At 39.6% G+C, this 20579-nt stretch overlaps 1 protein-coding gene across 1 annotated transcript in view; it reads left to right on the top strand.

Moving 5' to 3' along the window:
• MAP7 (microtubule associated protein 7) overlaps window positions 1–20579 on the top strand; it is a 107680-nt gene that overhangs the window by 70978 nt on the left and 16123 nt on the right. Inside the window, exons 5-11 of the mRNA XM_072857923.1 lie at window positions 154–265; window positions 3726–3836; window positions 9302–9415; window positions 12827–12951; window positions 15626–15741; window positions 16154–16434; window positions 20124–20307. Coding sequence (XP_072714024.1) covers window positions 154–265; window positions 3726–3836; window positions 9302–9415; window positions 12827–12951; window positions 15626–15741; window positions 16154–16434; window positions 20124–20307 — 1043 coding nt within the window. The remainder of the gene's footprint in view (window positions 1–153; window positions 266–3725; window positions 3837–9301; window positions 9416–12826; window positions 12952–15625; window positions 15742–16153; window positions 16435–20123; window positions 20308–20579) is intronic.

Below are 20579 nucleotides of genomic sequence, written 5' to 3'. Positions count from 1 at the left end.
TCATCTGAGTTTGTGTCTTAGGCAGCACATAAGCTTGCACACAACACCAAGATGCCTGCTAGGTTTTGTCCATGTGGAGGGTAGCAGGGTTTGATGAGAAGATTAAGTTAAAAACACAATAGTATCCAAATGTATTATCCTGTTGTACTTAAGGAACGACATGAAGCTGTTGTACGTCGCACAATTGAAAGAAGCCAGAAGCCAAAACAAAAGCAAAACAGGTGGTCCTGGGGAGGAGCACTACATAACCGCATTAATAACACAGGTAAAGAGGGAGGCTTGGTTTGCTAGCCAGTTTCCTTGCCCTGCCAGTTAACTGGAATTTACTTTGCTTCTGTTAAAAGGAAGGATGGCTCAGTGTATACTGGTTTAAATTCTTTGCTCTTGAGCTTATTTTTGCTAGCAATGGCATGTTTCTGACATTGTTGTGTAGCAAAAAGATAACAAGGAGAAATCTGAACAAAGTTAAAACTTGTTTCAGGACTTGACTAATTCTGTAACTCTTATCTTGCTACAGCTTCTCGCTTCTGCTGCTTTGCTGTTGTTTGTGTATGTGTGGGTGTGCTTGTGCTGTGTCAATCTTGTGATATGAGCTACTGTGTGCAAATGCTGAATATCATGGCTCAAAACATAGGTCTGGTGGAAATGACCAAATACTGAGATTAAAACAGACACAAGGAAGAAAAATTGTTCTTTGTAATAAGCCATCTGTACCTTGTGCAGGTATTTTGGGAGATAGAAGTCCCTTTTTTCCCCTAGAAAAGCTTAAAGATGGGCAAATTAAGTTGAAGTGAATTTTAGCTATATGCTTTTTTCCCCAATTACCTTCTCTACCTTAATCTGCCAATCATTAATATGTATATGCCCTGTTAAATATGACTCAAACCCAAAAAACATAACTTGTTCTTTATTTCTTCCATCAGAAAGTGGTACTTAGAATTCTTGTCTTCCTACTCTAATGTATACATTTCAATGTGTCCAACCTTTCATCAAGGAAGCAAAAAAAGGTTGAGAAAAGAATGCTCTGAAATCTGTGTCATATATAAGTTCAATAAACAGTTATTTTTCATAAAAGGTTACTTTTTTGCTTAACTCTTTGTAACTTATTTGATTTTTATTTTCTTTATTGTGAAAAATCATTGTCTTGCATTCTGTCCCTAGGTTATTTTTTTGAATCATCATTCACCTTTCTCGATTTAGCAGGCCTGGAGCACCACTTCAGATCTCTGGGTGGTGCTAGAAAACCTGGTACATAATTGCTGTGGTTTGTTGATTCCTTTACCCATAGCTAGTTCTCAGGAAACGAGATCATCAGTAACTAAACCACCCTCATGTAGTTGCAATGCATGCTTAACATCATGCTGATAGATTAGAACTGTTGTTAGTACCAGATTTTTTCATTATTATTTATTTTTACTATGGAGAGTTAATACTGGCTGACTCTAAAGATTTGGCACAATTCACTGAAATGAAGTGTAATATTCTGTCTACTGGAATTCAGGGAGACCCAATTTGATATTTTGGTCTTTTCTAAAACCCTTTTGGCATACTACATATACGCAGGATTTACATTTATTGTGGACATGAACACAGACGTATAACCAGCTGCATTGGCTAATTTGTTGCTCATGGATATTTTAATTATTTTTTTAGAACAAAGAAGCCAGCAATCTTCTAGGCAATGGTTTGCATCTGGCCTATTCTACATTTACAGAATTCATATCGCTAAAATTTACACACAGATCCTCATGCTGAATTTCATTCATTTAAATCATGTTCACAGACACAAGATAAATGTTGGCATGCCAAATACAAGAGGTGATTTTTCATATTGTCATCTGTCATCTTCGGAAAGCTATTTTATGTGGTACATCCTTTATGCCAAATGTAGAAACTTTTTTATTATACTGATATAGTATACATTTTCTCAGCTATAGGTTAGATATAAGAGATCAAAATCCCCATCCCATTCCCACGATACTGTTCTGACAAAGATCTGCGACACAGGAAGCCTAAGTATCCTGTCTCCAGTACTGACTCGCACACAGCACTCTTCAATATATCTCACAGATCAATGTGAGATAATCTTGCCAGCTTACAGAGGTCTTGTTCTTAGCTATAACATTTAGATTTCTCCCTCTAAAACCTATTTCTGAGTTTTATCCCCCTTCCAGTACTCAGTTTGCTGATTTTTATATCCTCACTGAGTCATTCTAACATTAGACAAAGTGAGCAAATAATCACATGGGGTAGGGGTGAATCTTTCTTTGTCCAAACCAGTTACTGTGAATCCTATATAGTTCGTAGATCTGAGGAGAGTAAAGGTATTTTTCATGCACTGTATTTCTATGAAAGTTTTTTGTACACAGTGAGTATACTGTAATCCACTAGGTCAGAACAGGTAAATACAATGTTGATGTACTTGTCATAAATAAACAATGGCAGGTAATATTTCGGCAACATCCTCCTTAATGTTGTCAGTGTCCTGAGTTTGTATCTGCTTCCAAAACAGTATGTGGACATAGTTTTGCACACACAGAATATGAATCAGCAGAGCATTTAGGCATATGCTCAAGCTTCGTTGCATTTCAGCATGGTTGAATGCTTTACTGAGTAGTGCTGAGGTTCACTACATGCTAAAATGTAAGCAAAAGCAGAATTGACTCTCCCAGCATCTTCTGAATGTCAGGTTTCCAAATGGAAATTTGCAGTGGAGGACATGTAGTTGATGCATGTAGCTGCCTTTTTTTTTTTCTGAGAGAGAGAACAGAAAGCATATAGCTGCCTGTTCAGCTCATTCCTCCTCTTCTGCCATTCCTAGCAACCTTCATGTGACACGTGCACAAAGTATGTGCAGTCTGTATTCTTGAAATCTGTATTCTCATCACCCCCTCAGTAGGGTGCAGATGCTGACTCTGCAGCAGTTGCCCAGGCAAATAATGTAGTACTGCTGTAAAAGGTACAGAATCTAAAAGCAAAATAAACCCCTTTAGTATGACATACCAAGGATGTGCATTACAAGTAGTCTCTAGCCTTCCACAGAGACTCATTTTCTTTATCTGCTAAGCTGTGTGCTGTTTTGGAGTGACTGACTACAATTTCATTCACAGCAGGTAGAAAATGACTCTGTGGTGGGAAGTTTAGCACTTATACATAACTACAGAATTTTTAACTAAATCTTTTAATTCCTTTTGCGCTTACCCTTGCTTCACTTGTGCGCTAGTCTTCCCTTAATCTTTCAGCATTGTATTGTCATGATGCTGACCTTCTGCCTGGTAATGGTGCCTTGTCAAATGTCACCTTTTATTCAGGAGCCAAGGGGTTTTTTATGAATGACCTCACATTTCTAAGCATGTTGGTCCTTCCCTGAAGCTTTCTATTGTAAGTCATAAGCAAGATTTTTCTGAGACTATTGAAAGGAACGAGGAAATATCATCTTGTCTACTAGTATTGACTTCAGATCCTCCATTTAGTCCTTGGATTGCAACCTGATCGAATGATAATTGATGAACAGAATATTTTAACATTTGAAACTTAGATTAAACGGTTTTGTGCCCAGTCTTTGAGTCACCTGTACAACGTCTGTTAAGAAGTCCATTTGATTTTGAAAGTTATTGTGGTAGAGCAGGAGTGACCTAGTCATGTTTTCCTCCTCCCACTAGTGAGCTAGGAACTTGCACTACTGCATGTGGGCTGTCAATTAGCATTATCTCCATTTGTTTTAGATCCAGACAGGCGGTCTGTTTCGACAATGAACCTTTCGAAACATGTTGATCCAGTCATTAACAAGCGGCTCTCCTCCTCATCTGCAACATTACTAAATTCTCCAGACAGAGGTACAGTTTCAAAGAAAAAAAAAAAAAAAGGAACAGCAAGAAAGAATGTTCTATATTGATGTATTACTTTGTATATAAAACAAGCTTCTGAAGTCATTTTCTGTACTTCATCTAAGTGGGAGTGAAAAGACTTCAAATGTGAAAAGTAAATAGTTGAACATTTTTTCCTGTGAGAAGAAATATATATTTCTTGTTTTTTAAAACAAGAGAACTTACTTAAACAATCTTACTTTAGCAAATGATAAAAGCGGTGCTTCTGTCAGGTTTTTAGTAAATGAGGTACAACTATTGAAAGAATACATCACTCCATAGTGCATGCAATCATGTGTGACCTTTTATTTGCGTTAGGCCATTTTGCCATTATTATGTTTTCCTTTCTTCTTTGGTGGTAGTTCTTTACTATCTAAGAACATGTTGCATGAAGCTTTCAAGATTTTATTACCATTTCTAATTATTTTTATTGAAGAGGTATGGGTGTTTTTCATATGGTCTGTTTATTGACTTTTTGTGTCCAGTTACTTTTCAAAGATTGTGTATGTTTATGATGTTTACAACATCAGTGTATGTTTTTGATGTTTACAACTCTGCACAAATGATAAACAATCAAGCTTTTAAAAATTAACGCAGATGAATTGCTGCCTCTGTTCTGAGGATTTATGAGATTGAAGCATTGAGCTTAAAGGAGTTTTATAAAAGAATGTCTCTTGTATAACTTGTGCAAAGAGCTTTACAGAAAAGTACTTGCGAGGGATTTTTTTGTCTTCTACTGAGAATGAGAAGCTCTGTGCCATTTCAACCCAGATAAATGCATGTTTTCAAAAACAGTTTTTAGAATGGAACTTTGGTTGTGTTGCAAAACTGATTGGTAGACATTATTTGTGTGTCTTAACAAAGTGCCATGTTTTATGTGTATGCTTGTACATGTGTATCTGGTTGATTTGATGAGCCATGTTAATCCTAGTGGGCTAACCTAGTTGTAGAGTCTGGTAACTTGCAAAAAAATACAACGTTGTATTAGGAAAGAATTTATTCCAAAACTCCAATAATATTTTGCTCTAAATGTTGAAATCCAGTCAGTTTTATTACCTTTTTAGGTGTATATATATTTTTCCAGATGGTTGCTGTTCTTTGCTAGGGGATGCTTCTTTGAGGAAGAATCTTGAGGGGATGGGGAAACAGCAGCAGGCATTAAATATGAAGGATAGTCTCTTATGGACTGTAACTCATCATGTGATAGTTTCTGCCAGCTATTTCAAATTCAGGAGAAGTTAGACTGAATAGTAGCCAGTCTAGTGGTGGGAAAAGGGAAGGAATATGGAAGTGATGGCCATATGTCAAATGTTGAGGCATTCTTTGCTTGGCATCTTCATTGGAACAGCACAGAACTCTTCAGAATTCTGTTATGTCTTTCGCAGATTCCAAGACAGAAAGCAAATCCAAATGCTGTAAATGCCTTATTTCTTGTGCAAAGTCATATATACCTAAATCTAGTTGAGCATGTATCTGGAGAGGTGCCACTCACCTCTCTAGTAGCCTCAACATCTTAAGGCACATGCTTAAAGGAAGGCTCTAACTGTCTGCTCCCCTTTTCACCTTCCAGAGGGCACCCAATCACACTTTGTCTGTAATGCATACTCCTACCTGCAAAACAGCAAGCTGGAGATGAGGATGATAAGCTTACCCTAAGTGGCTTACAGCTGTCATCAAGAACATGTCTTCTGTTAAACAGCACCTTTTTACCATTTGAAGGACAAGATTATTTTTTTGGCCCAGCAAAAGACAAAAATTTTAATTAACTAATTGCCTAAAAGACTGGTTAATTCCTTTTCAAGTATAGTATTGCTATATGGCTCTTTATCACAATTTTAGAATCAGGCAGCTAGAAAAGGCTTCTCATTATGCTTTTATGTTAGTGGTACAGGACTGAGTAGTTGAAACTGTTAACAAAACATGGACACACATATACAAGTGGAAAAAGCTGCTGTTGACCAATAAATTTTGGTAATTGTGCTCTTCAAGGAAAGCTTAGCAAGCGGCTAATACTTTAGATGAGGTATGAGTCGCTTTTCAAAACTAAGAAAGTGCGTAAAACTTGCACCATAGTTGTGTTCCTCCTCCCCTCTGCAGTGCTTTTTCTTTCAAGCAGGTGATGGTCTCGATCACTGCATCACCTTTGTCTGCCACCTTTATAGAAGAAATTCAGGGGCTCCAGTGTTGTTTCTGATTGAAAGAGAATCTAAGCGTAGAGTAGTTTTTCCCATCTACTCCTCAGCAAGTTTGTGGCTCTGCATGAGCAAACAGCACTGTTATCAGTGAGAGTCTCCTTCATGGTGCTCATCAGGAGACCTCTTAAATCCCTGCCTCCCATCTGTTCCTAGAACTAATCAGATGCTGCTGTTTGCTTACTTGCAATTTATTCTGCTGCTGCTAAGACAACTTTCCAGTGTTCAGTTTGTATATCCTGAAGACAAATACAGACGATTGTAATCAATTCACTGTTGCCAGCTCCCTGGGACTTTGTGTGTTTTTCAGTTACAAGTTAGGCTATAAAGATCTTCTTTAATCTGTTCAAACTAACTTGCTTGTAGCTGGGTGTAGGGGTACTTGCACCCGCAACCCTATCACAAATGTGCTTCCTGTGTGGAAACAAGGAGCAAACAGCCCTAAGAGTGATAGCCTAACACAGCATGGGAACAAAAAATATTGTTTCCCCTTGTCTGTCAGATGGTTTGAAGGACTAAATCTTGAAAACATCACCCTAAGGTGTTAAAAACAAAAAGAGCAAGGAAAAAAAAAAAACTGACCTCATTGTTTTAAAGTCAGTCTTACTAGTTCGTGATGCTCTTTGTTTTGTATTCAGTTTGCTTCAGCGTAAATTGGACACCAAAGTTAAGTTGTTCAATGCCTTTACGTGTTAATACTCTTGTACTTGGAACTCAGTGGGCAAAAGTTTATTTGGCTCTTCTAGGTTAATGGTGATGCTAATGACTGTTAGAATATGTATTGAAGGTGTCAAATATGATGCTTTCGGGGAGCTGTGCACTCGGAAAATTCAGTATGTGATGACCTTGATCCACAAAGCCAAGATGTATTTAACTGAACTCTGAGCTAAACCCATTTGAGAGATTTAGGGAGACTTCACTCCAAGCTCCTGGCTAAAACTATTTGGACACCTCTGAATGACACCTCTTGTTTATATAGAGAAGAGCTTTTGTTGGTCTCTCTTAGCTCACTGTTGGTGCATATCAGCTAGCTCGCTCCCAAACGCTGCCTGAGTGCTGTTAGTTGGATGCTGTGGGCACATGATTGCTTCCATTAGGTGAAGTGGATATAAGCTCCCCTGTGTTAGGGGCAAAGAGAAAAGAGAATTAAACCATACTCACTTTTAGGGCAAATAACATGGTATAGGTGAGACGTGGCAATTTAGTGTTGTAAATCGTCAGTCTCTTAGCTGTGTCCTCTTGAGACTACTTCATCTCTGGGACCTAATGTGTAAGGTCTGTGGCTGGCCCACGGGGCCGTGTTACATTGTGACATTTACTTATTGGCCGTGTGCAGCTGTACAGATGAACTCCGAGAAAATTATAGTATATGTAGTACTGATTTATTGGCCTAAAATTTCAGGGATTGCTTTCTGAAGTTGTATGATCTTTGTGTTAAACTACGGTAGAAGAGTTTCTCTGGGCTCGTCCATACTCATGCCTGTGAGCCTCACCTAGTAAAACCTGAGACCACAAAAAAGAATCTGCTGTCTTGCAATAGTAGCTTTAAACAGTGATCATAGTGAGCATGGTGCCTGGAGAAGAAAGGAAGCAAAGATTTTACCATTATTGCATCAAGTTTAATGGTAGTTGTGTGATTTTTCTTCATTGTTAAATTACAAGCTTAATGATAACGTGCGTGCTGTAATGGAGGTCTCTGTAGGGTATTTTGTGTCTCTGTATAATCTGTACCAGCACAAAATGGAACCATTAATCACAAAGAGCTCTGGCAGTAGTACATTGTGTAAGGACACTTATCCAGAGAGCCTGCTGTGTTTGAGAGTCCTGTATTTCTATAGTAATGCCCCTTATTCAGTTAGCAGAATTTAGGGGAGCAATTTGAAAAGTGAAAATCAGCACTGAGGGCAGATTAGGCAATTATATTTTCATAGGATGAGATTGAGATTGGCCCATCTTTTCATGGGGCTCAGCATGGAGTAGGTTAAAGACAGATTCAGAGTTTACGGCTATTAAGTGATGGATCTCTACCTTGAAAAATGCAAATTAATCTCAAGTTTATTACAGCCAGTCACTTCAATGAATGTTTTAGAGACTGAGCCTCATAAATTCAAGCTGCAGTTTTGTTGCCGTAAACACCAAACTAAGGCCAATGAATGCTGAGATGTAAGAAGACCTGATTTCATTTGCAACATCGAGATTATTGCTATGGTCTAAGCTTATTATAATGAACTACTATGGGAACTAGTTGAATGTTTTGTTTTGTGATGCTCATTATAATACAATTTGTTGCATCAGAGTATCAAAGAAACATCCAGTTCAGTATAAAAAATAACTTAAAGGATTCTTTTGCTTACTACTTCACCATGATCAATGTTTAAATAGTATTTTTAAAGTAAAGAAATCTTACAAGGCAAAAGGAATATATTGACAAGCTAAGTTTGCATTAGGCAGTATTGGGAAAAGCAAGGCAAGGGGGTGATTGCAGCCAGGTCAACGTGTAGTGTGTTTTCAAAACAGACTAACAGTGCAAAAAGTTGGCTCTTGTTACTGTTTTAAATTGAAAATTATCATTAGCAGGATTATTTTGACAGAGAATTAATGATCAGATGTACTTACTGTATTCTGTGACTTCATGTATTACTGAGACAACTGTAGCTGCTGAGCTTGGTATCTGCAGTTGAGGCACATAGTAACCTTTTGCGATGCTTTGACAAAACCTCGTTCTTTGACACAATTCTCTGTATAGTAGTAAGCAACCTTTGTTTTTTTTCTAGCTAGGCTGGCAGACCCTAGAAGGTTTTTCAGTAATTGGTCTTTTTTGTAACTAGAAGTCTATATGCCTTATGTGTAGAAAGAGCTTGGGACACAAACATCTCTGTCAATGTCTATATTTAGGAGGGGCAACTGCTCTCCTAGTACAGAAGTTATCCTATCATTCCTAATAGGGAATGTGGTATATGTGCAAAATATCACTATTAATTTGATAACAATTTGCTATAATGCCACAGGCAGTAACAGAAATTGAATGTTCAGATATATGCATTCCTGTAGGAATTTCTCTACTAAAATGGAGTAAGAATAAAATGCAAAATGCTGAATGATTGTATGCTTTTGATCTCCAAAAGGACAGTGTCAAGATTTTCATGGTATGTCGTAGTAAGGAGATAATACTAATACTCCTGCAACATGTAGTTATTTGTGAAGTGTTTGATCTAACATCTTGCTTGTATGGTGCACGTTCAGCTCGCCGTCTACAGCTCAGTCCATGGGAGAGCAGCATCGTTAGCAGGCTTCTGACGCCCACTCACTCATTCCTGGCCCGAAGTAAAAGTACAGCTGCATTGTCTGGAGATGCAGGTAAACCTATAAGAACAGAGGCTTCACGTCTCACTTATTTTTTCCAGATTCCTTGTGGGATGCTGTAAAGTTACTGATTATTCATACGGTAGCATCCCAGAATGAGCTTGAATGTCCATGATTACATTGCGTGACAGGATGAAAGCTTGTTTGTACACTTGTTCACTGTGCCTCTATCTCCCACCGCCTCTTTCTTAATTTCTTTTGCCTCGTCGTCAATGCAATAAATGAATACAACACAGACAGGGCAGCAATGTCAGGCTGTCCGTGGCTGTTTAAGGAAATGCCCACAATGCTGTAAAGAGCTGATTCAGCACACCCACTGCTTAGGCTGTGAGGTGCTTGCTGCAAAAACAGTTTCACTCTGTACCAGGGCACTTCCCACATGGAACATGTCAGAATTGCAGAAAGATAGGCGCTGGCTGCAGTGCATTTAACAGCACATGAAGTTAAATGTGCAGGTTTAGTGAGGTTGCAATAATTGTGAAGTTCTCTGCCAACCCCTGAACAGCTCTCTGATGTACTCCTGAGGGGAAAATTAACATGCCGAAATGTGAAAACATTTCTAGGTGGTAACTTAAAGCCCAGGCAAAACCGTATTCCAAAGACAGCCAGGCTGCACTTGCTTATCATGTGTTTTAGGCAGGTGGCAGCTGCCTCTTCTTTTATCATAGGATGTCTTATGATCATGCACTGGGGACTGTACCATTACAATAATATGTTGCTGCACATGCTGAATGTTTAAGTATAGGCAGGTCTTTCCTGTCTGATATGGACAGGTTTTTTATTCTAATTAAAGGATGTAGAAGGTAAGAAGGAATAGAGATCTGCTAAGATTACTTCTAAAGAAGCTTTCACTTAAGAGTTCTTATAACTAATTAGGCTGCAGTACATTTCCACAAGGGTAGTGCTGTAGGAGCAAAAATGTGGATGATATTCTGCAAACAGTGGAATTAACAAGTTCAAAATTCCTTTTCACAAACCGCAGCTTGTAAAATGAATACTTAATGTCATCTACCAAGCAGGATATTGGAAATTTGGCTCTTCATTAGGGAATAGTTGAGAAAGCAGTGACTTAATTTTGTAAGTGGTTACTTTACTGGAGCAAGTATGAAGATTTTTTTTGTGACTGCTATTGTTTATGCTGCGCAATAAGCTCTAAATTGAGTGGAATATTGAGAAAGATTGCAAATAGCAGGAATGACTGATTTGTCAGTCATCAGTCTGAGGTAATGCCCCTGAAATGCCTTCCCTATGCTAACTGGAACTGTACCACCCAGAAGAATAATCCATCTGCTCATTGTTTTCCAGGTATTATTCTCTAGGAGCAATAACTGCAGTCCCTTCATGCAGGACACTTCCTGGAGATTAATGATTGGGTGGTGATAATGGCTCACAGCTGTGCTTTGAGCACTTGCCTCATCCCAGCCTGTCATTATTCGCTAGAAAATTACCCTGCCCTTTGGCTGTGAAGATAAATTACAATGCAAAAAATCAAAATCAAATTAAATATGGATTCATGTCCTTAAAATTTAAGTGAGCTATTAGGAACATCCAGCATAAGAGTACGTCTGGATCTTTTTGTAAATAACCCTCCAAAACCAAAATGTGTTTTTAAATAACTCTCCAAAAGCTGCTCTGAATAGATGTAATCCTCTTGGTACAGGATTCACTGGAAGTGCTTCCTAAAGCATTGTTTGGTAACATCGCAAATTAAAATGAACTGCTTGTCTTTTAATACTTATGATGTCATCCTTGGTGGTAACTTCAGATAATCAATGTGCAGCAAGAGAATTGATTCACAGAGGGTGGGAGCGACATAAATTATAAGGTGTTTAAAACATACGTTGTGCCACTGCCTCCTATCTGGTTTAGATACACTCCACCAAAACAAACCCCACAAACAAAAACCCTGTTTTCTTGTTTCTCTATTTTTATTTATTTCAGTCAGTCATCTTACGATACCTCTTTAAACACAAATCTCTGTAAAGGATAAGGCAAGCATGAGTACCCTTGCTGTGACGCTTACATGAGACTCTCTTTATTCATAATGTTAATCTTGCAGTGCAGGAGAATTTGCAGTGTTAGTACTGTTAAGTCTATGAGCTCTTCCTGTAACAGCAGCTGTACTGTTGTAAGACTGGAAGAATTAACTGTATGTAGAACTGCATTCTTTCAAGCGTGCTCAGAGAGGGATCTACAGGCAAGAAATGTTGGGGATTTTTACCAAGGAAACTGAGGATGTAATTATAGTTTCCTTTTTAAAAAAAAAAAAAAAAGATAGAGAAGATACCATATAGAAGCTCTACTTTTCCTACAAGTAACATGCTGAATAATAATTATGCTAAGACGATATTAAATGACCAGGAAAGACAAACAGGAGCAGACAAATAAAACTTTGTAGTAATAACATAGCTTTTTCCCAGTCTTCTCCTTCAGTTAAATCAGGAGAAAGTCCAAGAGCACTTTGCTGTAAAAAGTTCCCCATTATATGTTTTGCAGTGTTGCAATTCTCTTTGAATATGTAATCAGAACACCATATACCTGATAACCTGCCATTGGCAGGAGATCTTCTGGTAATAATCTTTGTCCTTGTGCAAACCAAGGAAAACTGCCATCCAGGTTCCTCATTCAAATATTAACTTCCAAGTTGATTTGTTGTTTTTAGGCTGTTTTTTTGTGATGTGTAAAGTAGTTTGTTGTTGAGAATGTATTTGAGTCAGCTGTTATTCTAGCATTATCAAGAAATCTTAAAAGTTCTTACGTGGTTAGGCATCAAATATTCCTAAAAGAGAGATTTTTAAGAACACATCACTTGCTAAAAATTGTAGACAGCAATTTCATTAATTTCTAGAGGAAACTGTTTTGTGTTGTTGATGTTTTGATCTTTGTGTGTATGTCTCCTTTTATTTTCCTCCCCTCCCAAGACCAATTAATAGGCATTCTGATTTTAGTTTGATTGTTTTCTATTCCAAATATAATTGCATCTCCTGTCCACGCATATACTAAGCTAGTCAGTCGGACCAGTCATTGTGTCCACTGCTTTTTCAGAACCACCAGTTGTATAAAAACTTAACGGAAAAACATTGTTACTCTCTACCACACAGTTATGTGGCATACTTCTTAATTTATTTAAAAGAAATTATTAGTTTACAAATGAAAAAGTACATGAATGCCTATTGAAATTGTATCATGACTCTGTGTGGCCAAGCTGGCCTATCAAATGATGGTTCTGACTTAAGGATTAGTCATTCTTCTATGTATTAATACCTTCTTTCTTTTCTGTCTTTCTCTGTTGTTTCTGTTCCTGCTGGCTTTCCTCTGTCAATTCTCCAATGCTGCTCTGTAATTGAAATTAATAAATAACAAAACCAACCAACACCGTAGTTATCCCCATTTGTCCCCGTTCAGCATCTTGCAGCCCCATCAGTCCTCTGTCCTACAAGACCATGAACTGTAGGAATCCAGGAGACCGAGCAAAACTTTATGCCTCTACTGATGCTGTTGGACGTAGGAGAACACCACATCTTGCAGGGGTAAGCATGCTAGTTGTACGTAAGCTAGTGTCATGGCATGCCATGACCAGCTGATTGTATTGCTTGTTAGAGCAGGAATTGGTTGCAAGGATACTTGACTAAGTCTGATCCTCCCCCCTGCGCTCTTCCCACTCCCTCCAATTTGTTTCATAGTTGGCTGGATTTTAACTGAAATATACTATGTTATGTGGTGATATAGCCTGATTATGCACCAAAGAATCCACGTGGAAAAACACCCATGTTTGCAGAGTGGCTGCCTTAGCTTCTCATGACGCACAGAGGCAGTAAGAGTGTGTGCCCTTTTCTCAAGTGATTCTTTTCTGCCTTTTAAGGCCCAAGGTGGTGTTGCAGCTTTTCCCTTGGTGGGGAATCTTTTTTTTTTTTTTTTCCCCCAGCAACCTGTTTTCACAAAGCCTGTAGAACTTTGTATCTTCTGAGGCCTCTAGCAAATTCAGCTGAGCCTCTGGGATAAAGAGAGGGGGAAAGCATGCACTCACACATATCAATATACATAAGCACATAGAGCACTGTCACTTCAGCTTTACTTTCTTAAGAGACTAGCCTAGTAAACTTTTCCTCATTGAGAAGGAAGAGGCGGGTTTAGGAGCATGGTTTGTAAGCGAGGCTTCCCACAGATCACCTGATCATTCTGAATGATTTGGTAGCAGTACTGTGACTGATCTGAGTTTTCAGGGAAAACCAGAACAGTGTGATACTGGCAGATCTAATTCATGTTGGCTGTGCTCCAAGCCAACAGGATGCAGTCAGCTCCGGTTCAGATATCATTTGCTGAACCTGAGGAGTTGTTTTTTTCCTTGTACTCTACAGCCCGAGTTTGTTTAGAGTGTGAGAAGAGTGAAGTCATCTCTGCAAATGATTGTGTAAGGGATGCTTGCATTTTCATTTGGCCTGATGGGCAAAATATCAAGAGGCAGTGCTGCTATTGACATCCTTGTTGGAAGCAGTGTTAATGAAAGTTGTGTGAATCATAGCCAGTACTTAATTGTTCAGGCAGATGGTAGTATATTGAAATTTAAGTTAAGGCACAGCATTGGGATGTCTCTGTAGAGAACTCTCATAGTATGTGCATAGTGTATTGCAATCCCTAGGGCTATCAGTTTAGCACCTCTTGGGTCTTTCTCACTGCGAGTATTTTGGGTTTTGGTTTGGGGTGGGGTTTTTGTTTTTTGTTGTTTGGTTGGTTTGGGCCTTTTTTTAATTAAAGAGAAGAAAGGTTGATGCATTTTGGTGGAGGAGACAATGTAAAAATGTTGTTAATACAAAATGATTGAGTTAAGAGTTGTTTTCAGTAGCCTGTATGGTGTGGAGAATCTTTCATTCTTCTGTAAACTTTTGTAGGAATTCAGTTTTTATTTTACTGATATTAAGAAAAATTTTCTGATTCTTTGTTTTCAAGACTAATGAATTAGATGCAGTATAGAGAGTACTGCTAGCGAGCCAAAATTCTTCATTGTAATGCATTTATTCTGGCTGTGTATGCTTTTATAACTCAGGTGATTATCATATTAGTCAGTGGATACCTGGTAAATTATACTGCCAAAGAGCTGGCTAATTACTCTGGAGTAATGACTTCAGGATCGAGACCATCTATTGCTAATATTAAGTTAGGTAATTTTAACAATAATGACCCAAAAAACAGCTCTTGGATTTACGAAGATAAACCAAGGGTTTATGTGCTTTCTTTTTCCAGTTGTTAACCTGGTTTTCAGTTCAGGAGACAAGCATTGCAGAGCTCTCAGCTAGTGAGGTTCTAAAGCAGCATGGTACACATGCTGCAGGGGCTGTGCTTAAGCCCCAGCCAAGGTGGTGAGTAGCAGCCCCGCTGTATCACGTTGGCTGAGTGGCAGCTCAGTGTACTCTCCAGTATTGCTATTCTTCAGACTCCCAGAGCCTGAGCTCATTATTCCAAAAACCTGAAGTTTTTAATCTGTAGTTAAATGGAGGAAGTATATAGATGCCTAAATTCTGATATATTCCTTTAAACCAATAGCTCTATTAATACAGACCAGAGCTATAACAGAAATATTTTAACAAATAACATCCTGAGATGACAAATCAAGAAGGAAAAAGAGGAAATTGCTACCATGTATAAGAATCAATGGCAAAAATGTATGTGCTGTGGCATCATCCAAGAAGAAAAGAATGGGATAACTGTTGTACCACATTTGAGGGCTTTGAGGGCACCTGTGGTGTTCACATATAAGTATGAAAGCAAAAAGCTTGTGCTATATAGGGACCGTGACTAAGTGTGAGCTGGGGGCGGGGGGGAAGTGTGTTGCTCTGCTCTTCAAATGAAAGCCAGGGTTTATGGGGAGTAGTGGAAGGTACTGTGTAGCTATCAGCTAAGATCGAACTTTAAAAGGTAATTTTTTGCCTGTGTAAAAATAAGCCTCTACAAATTAGCTCATTATCTCTTCAGACAGTAGAGAGCATGATTAAGAAGGATTCTTGTTGTCAAATGCATATTTACTGACAAAGATGGTGGCAGTACAGGAGCTATATTGATGAACTTGTTAAACAGTCTGTAGAAACTACTGACTCAGCACTGGTTTTTCTCAGCCCCCCAGCCCCTCATCCTTAACTGAGCTTGCTTTGCTTTCTTTAGCCATGTGAACTCTGGCTTGACTTTGTCTTTTTGTTTGCTGAACTATAGACTGACAAAAAAGAAAAGGAGAGAGACCATTTGTCATCCAGCTTCTCAGCCAGCTTTAAAGGAGGTCATTTTTCTTCCAACCCCAAAGCTAGATCACCAGCTCCCTCTCCAGTTTGGTAAGCCAAGTACACGCTTAGCTGGAGGGTTGAGCTATAGGCAGCTCTCATTGTTCTATTAATTAAATGTGAAACAGTGCAAACTTACTTGGTGATGTAGATGTTTTCTGTCTGCAACAAAGGAAAGACAGTTCTGCTTTTAGAAAAATATTACTACTACTTTGAGGAAGGGGAAGAAGGAGGAAGTGACCTGGTTTCTTCCCTCTTGGCTGGGCTCAGTGCTCACACATCTGGAGAGTTGCAGAGAGAAGCATTTTGCATGAAAGCTAATCGATTGCTCCAGCAGTCCTGCTTGATAGCAGAGAAATAGAAAGTTGTTTTATTTTTAACTATTTAAGTTGTAGAGGTGATATGTAGGTGGTGTCCAGCAGAGCATGTCTGATAGTGCTTGTCACTCTCTTTGGTCACACAGGCACGCGTCAAAGTCTTTGCCTTTTTTGCCTGGCACACCCAAGCAGATAACTTCCCCACCTGGTTCCTCCAAAGTTTCCTCTGCTCAGGCACGTCCTCCTTCTCCTGGCAATATCCGGCCAATCAAAAAAGAGGTCAAACCAGAGAGTAAGAAGAAAAGACCAGAAAAGGAGGCTGAAAAGGCCAGTGAGGAGAGGACAGAAGAGAGTAAAGGAACTTCAGCAGGTCCTGGAGAATCTGCGAGTCAGGAAGAGCTCACTGTCCAGGCAGAGCTCGCTCAAGGTAAGGAGAGATCCTCCTTCAGGTCAAGGAATGTCTGAGTGTCTTATGTTCTTCCCTCCCTTTCTCTGAAACAACATAGCTTTCAGTAGTTTTCTATCAAGTGTTAATCTAAATTCTTCAGAACGTTCCTGCAGATGTGTATTAATTGAGGAAAATGTAAACAGATTGAAGCCCTCCTGCTTGTAACAGTCAAAACAACATGCAGACCTGCCTCGCACTGTGTGGCTTCACAGCCCTCTTCTCTGCCCTTTTGGACTGTGATTTTTGTTGCTCACATCATGACACAGCTGCTTTTTCAAACTGTTGAAGTAGAATAATAATGATCTGAAGACTAATGGTACAGGAAGCCATCACATAAGGTAGTGTGAGCAGTGAGAATGTCCAGCTCTGCTAGGCGCTCAGTACAGTTGTGCTGATAGCACTACCAGCTTCCCTATATTGCAAAAGTAACACATCATAGGAGAGATTAGCAGGATAAAATAGAATGCAGAGGAGAACCAAGGAGAAGAGCAAAGAAGAATAGGCAGATTTTTTTCAGGGAAAATGAGTTATTAAAAAAAAAAAAAAAATTACCCAACAAACAAAAACCCACTCTAAACCACACCAACCCTGGAAAGCAGCAAAGCAGAAAAGGATGTACACACAAAATAAAATAATGATCATAAAGTGTAGAAAGGGCAAAAGGTAAAACTGAAAATGACAAAATGTAGGTTTGTTCTAGCAGACATGTTAGTCCACTGTAAATATGGCATAAGCTGTCTGTCTCACGGATGGGATAGGATGGCCATTGTGACCACTGGGATTCCCAGGGTGGGCTACTTAGGATTCTGAATTTAAAATTCATATATTCCCCTGTGATTATCCTTCAAAAAACACCTTTAAGTTAGATTAATAGTTTAAAATGCAAGATTAATAATCCTGCATTTAACTGCAGGATGTGTAGTTGGGGGTTGTTCTTCTGCGAGAAGACCTGATGTGAATTGATTTCTTTTGTTAATAAGTTCTGTTACAGTAGTTCCAGTTTGATACCCAGGTGCTACCACACAAGGTGCAACCCCACAAAAAGCTAGAGATTTACAATAATAAATGGATGCATCTGTTGTCCATTGGCATGTAAAGAAGATATAATTGCCATGTTAGCATGGGCTTTCACTGCTCTTCTGATAACCTTTTGCCTGCTTCCTGTTAAGGGGAAAGCTTCCTTTTAAAAGGATTTCAGGGATACCACTGAGATAACTTTGCAAATGTTTACAAGCTGTAGTTCCCCAGTACAAGGTGTGGACCAGAGAAACATAGTCATGCTTGTTTGACAGTTTAGCTCAGGGGGAAGAGAGGCTCAACTTCTTTGCAGAGTCAGTCAATATTTGAGTTTGTGACAAGGTTACTTAGTATGGAAACAGGTTATGTGTGATAAAGATATTCAAAAGTGAAGTAGTTTGTATTCACAGCAAAGAAACAAGTAGTGGAGAGGGGCAACAGAGGAGGATACTATAGTCAAAGTGGTGAGCAGCACTGGGAATTGGATGGCGTTTGCCAAAGCCAGAGGAAGTGATGGCTGGGACCAAAGACTGAGACCTTAGGCTAGGCATTTTACACGTGAGGTTAGAGGGCAGGCTTTGTACTGCAGATGGAGGCCCAAACTGCCAAAACTTAGCCATTGGTTGAATGCAAGAATCTAGAGAAGGGGAAGTGCAGCATTTGGAGCTAAAGGGACATTGCTGATGTCTCCTAGGACTGTGTTGCAGGTGAACATAGCTGATTTACACTGCCAACTAACTGAACTGGCCTTTAAGCTGTCTGGCTCAGCTACCTGCTAGCTGTGTAGTCACAGCAGCCAGGAGGTCAGCAGGTAATGATCACTGATGGAGCTATTCAAGCTTTTGCAGGCAAATCTCACATGACTTTACTCATACCAGTGAAGTTTTAAAGGTATTTTGGGTGTGCTTGTGCAAGCTGTTGTCATCTTTTCTGACAGCAGGGCAGGTGTGCATTAAACAGGCTACTTGTTACACTGCCAGCTTCAGCACCTGAGGCAAGAAGTGAGCCCTGAGCAGCACAAAGCTGTGCTCCCTTCAGGAGTGACAGCCCTGCCTTGGTCCATGTTAGTAAATTAAAAAGGGCTGAGGTGCAGGAACTCTGTCATTTATACTGTTTGACTATTACAAAGGTTTTCTGGTATGTTTCTGATTTAGGTTGTAATTGCAGCCCCACATTTTCTTACCTTCTGTCCCCAAGGCTACTAAGAGCATAGCTCTAAAGGGCTCCTAAGCTTTAGAGTGATCAAATTACTTGCCTTGTTATATTTGACCATCCCAGAATTTTCTGAGTTCCCAGCTACATCTTGGAGGTTAGCCCAGGTCTGGACTGTTCCCTAGGAATGGGCTGAATACCTGTTTTGGTAACGTGAGAGAATAGTGCTCTGACTGAGGCTAAACTGTGCCAGCCCACCTCAGGGCTAGAGAACAGGCCCTGGCACTCTTTAAATTACTGGTGTACGTGTATCATTTGAATTCAGGGTGAAAGCCCTGAAGCAGTTATGGAAAGACCTGCATAGTTTTTACTTGATAGAAGAAGAGAGCAGAGAGGTCAGCAGATGTGAGCATGCAGCACAGAGAAAGCAGCTGAATTTGTGTCTGTATATATGACAAGATGTAGGAGGGGGTAATCGGGGAGGAAACCCCTCTTGGAAGTTGTTAGTGAGGTGAGGAAAAGGCTGTAACATCCCAAAGGGTGGTTAGAAATGTAGATTTAAAATCATCTCCTGGCTGTTCCTGATGACTTATTTTACATGTATCTTCCCAGGGTCAGAATCTGATTCCATTGACATTTCAAAGTCTTCCCTATCCAGATTTGTCTCCCTTACCAGATGCAATTACCCTGGGAATTCTTCCTTCAGTTCTCTCATTTGTCCCTGGCCTCTAGAGAAGAAGTGCAGTTGAGGTGCTCTGTATCTGTGCCAGAGAATGCCAGGCAAGCTTACAGAAACGTGAACTAGTATTTTACTTGAGAAAAGCCTGTAACACCTTCTCTACTAGGCGGCCAAAGCTGGTCCTGGGTAAAGAATTTATATGAAGGCACTATTAAGGTTTGAACACAAGCCGTAGTTCACCAGTAGTGGCAAAGCTTGTTAAGAAGCTGTGTTCTGGTCCCACAAGTTGCCTCAGGTTGGCGTAACTGCAAAATTGATGATGGTTTGTGTCCTACCTTTATTGCAGATCACTTCAGACAGTTGATGTTTGATATCACCAAGTCACCAAAAGTGATTGGCCTATCACCAAAAAGTGCGGCCCTCCTCTTCAGATGTAGACTATCAGACAGAAGAAAATACAATACCACGTTTCATTTCTGCTCTCTCAATAGAATTGGGCAAACTTAAGAAATGTGATGGTAGGGACTTGTTGAGTCAGCATAACTCCTGTTGAGCACCCATCAGCATTTATTCTTCTGACAGAAAAGATGGTTTAACCTTTCAACTGCAGCTGCTTTCTCATATGTTGTAAAAACAAACTTCCCTTAAGGAATATGAATCCCTAGCATCTAGAAATTTCTTCCTCCTCTGAATCATTTATAAAACCATGTAAGTTTGAAAATATTTTACAGAGTATTTGGAACTATTTTCTGTTCCTTTCAAGAGTGTCATCTTGGCTACTGTGTCTGTACAAACTAGTTTTCCTTCCCATCTGTTTCAGCAGCCAGCCCATCCCTACCTCCTGCTCCGCCAGCTCTTTCTCCACCCCCAGCCCCCACAAAGACCTCTGCAGGAACAACTGACCCTGAAGAAGCAACAAGGCTGCTGACTGAGAAGAGGCGCCTTGCCCGTGAGCAGAGGGAACGGGAGGAGCAGGAAAGGAGGGAGAGAGAAGAGCTTGAAAGGTGATTCTAGACCTCTGCAGCGGAGAAGATATGTTTCTAGCAGCTTCTTGTGTATATTCTGTTGTTATATTGTGATACGTGAAGCACAGTACTGAAGTGCAGGAGTCATGCGTTCCTCCCTGAAAACGAATTTTCCTGCTGCGTTTTTTTGTAGGTGCAAAACATACCTAAGCAGATCTGTAAGGTTAAAACTTATCCCAAATAGTGCTTTAAAACAGGACAGGAAGAGAGAGCAGATTCTTGCTGTAGTGATTCATTGTTTCCTCAGAGAT

Source organism: Ciconia boyciana, chromosome 3, assembly GCF_034638445.1.
Source record: "Ciconia boyciana chromosome 3, ASM3463844v1, whole genome shotgun sequence".
NCBI classification, from domain to species: Eukaryota; Metazoa; Chordata; class Aves; order Ciconiiformes; family Ciconiidae; genus Ciconia; species Ciconia boyciana.
Note: the sequence above shows the minus strand (reverse complement) of the source record. Positions and strands in the feature narration are given on the sequence as shown.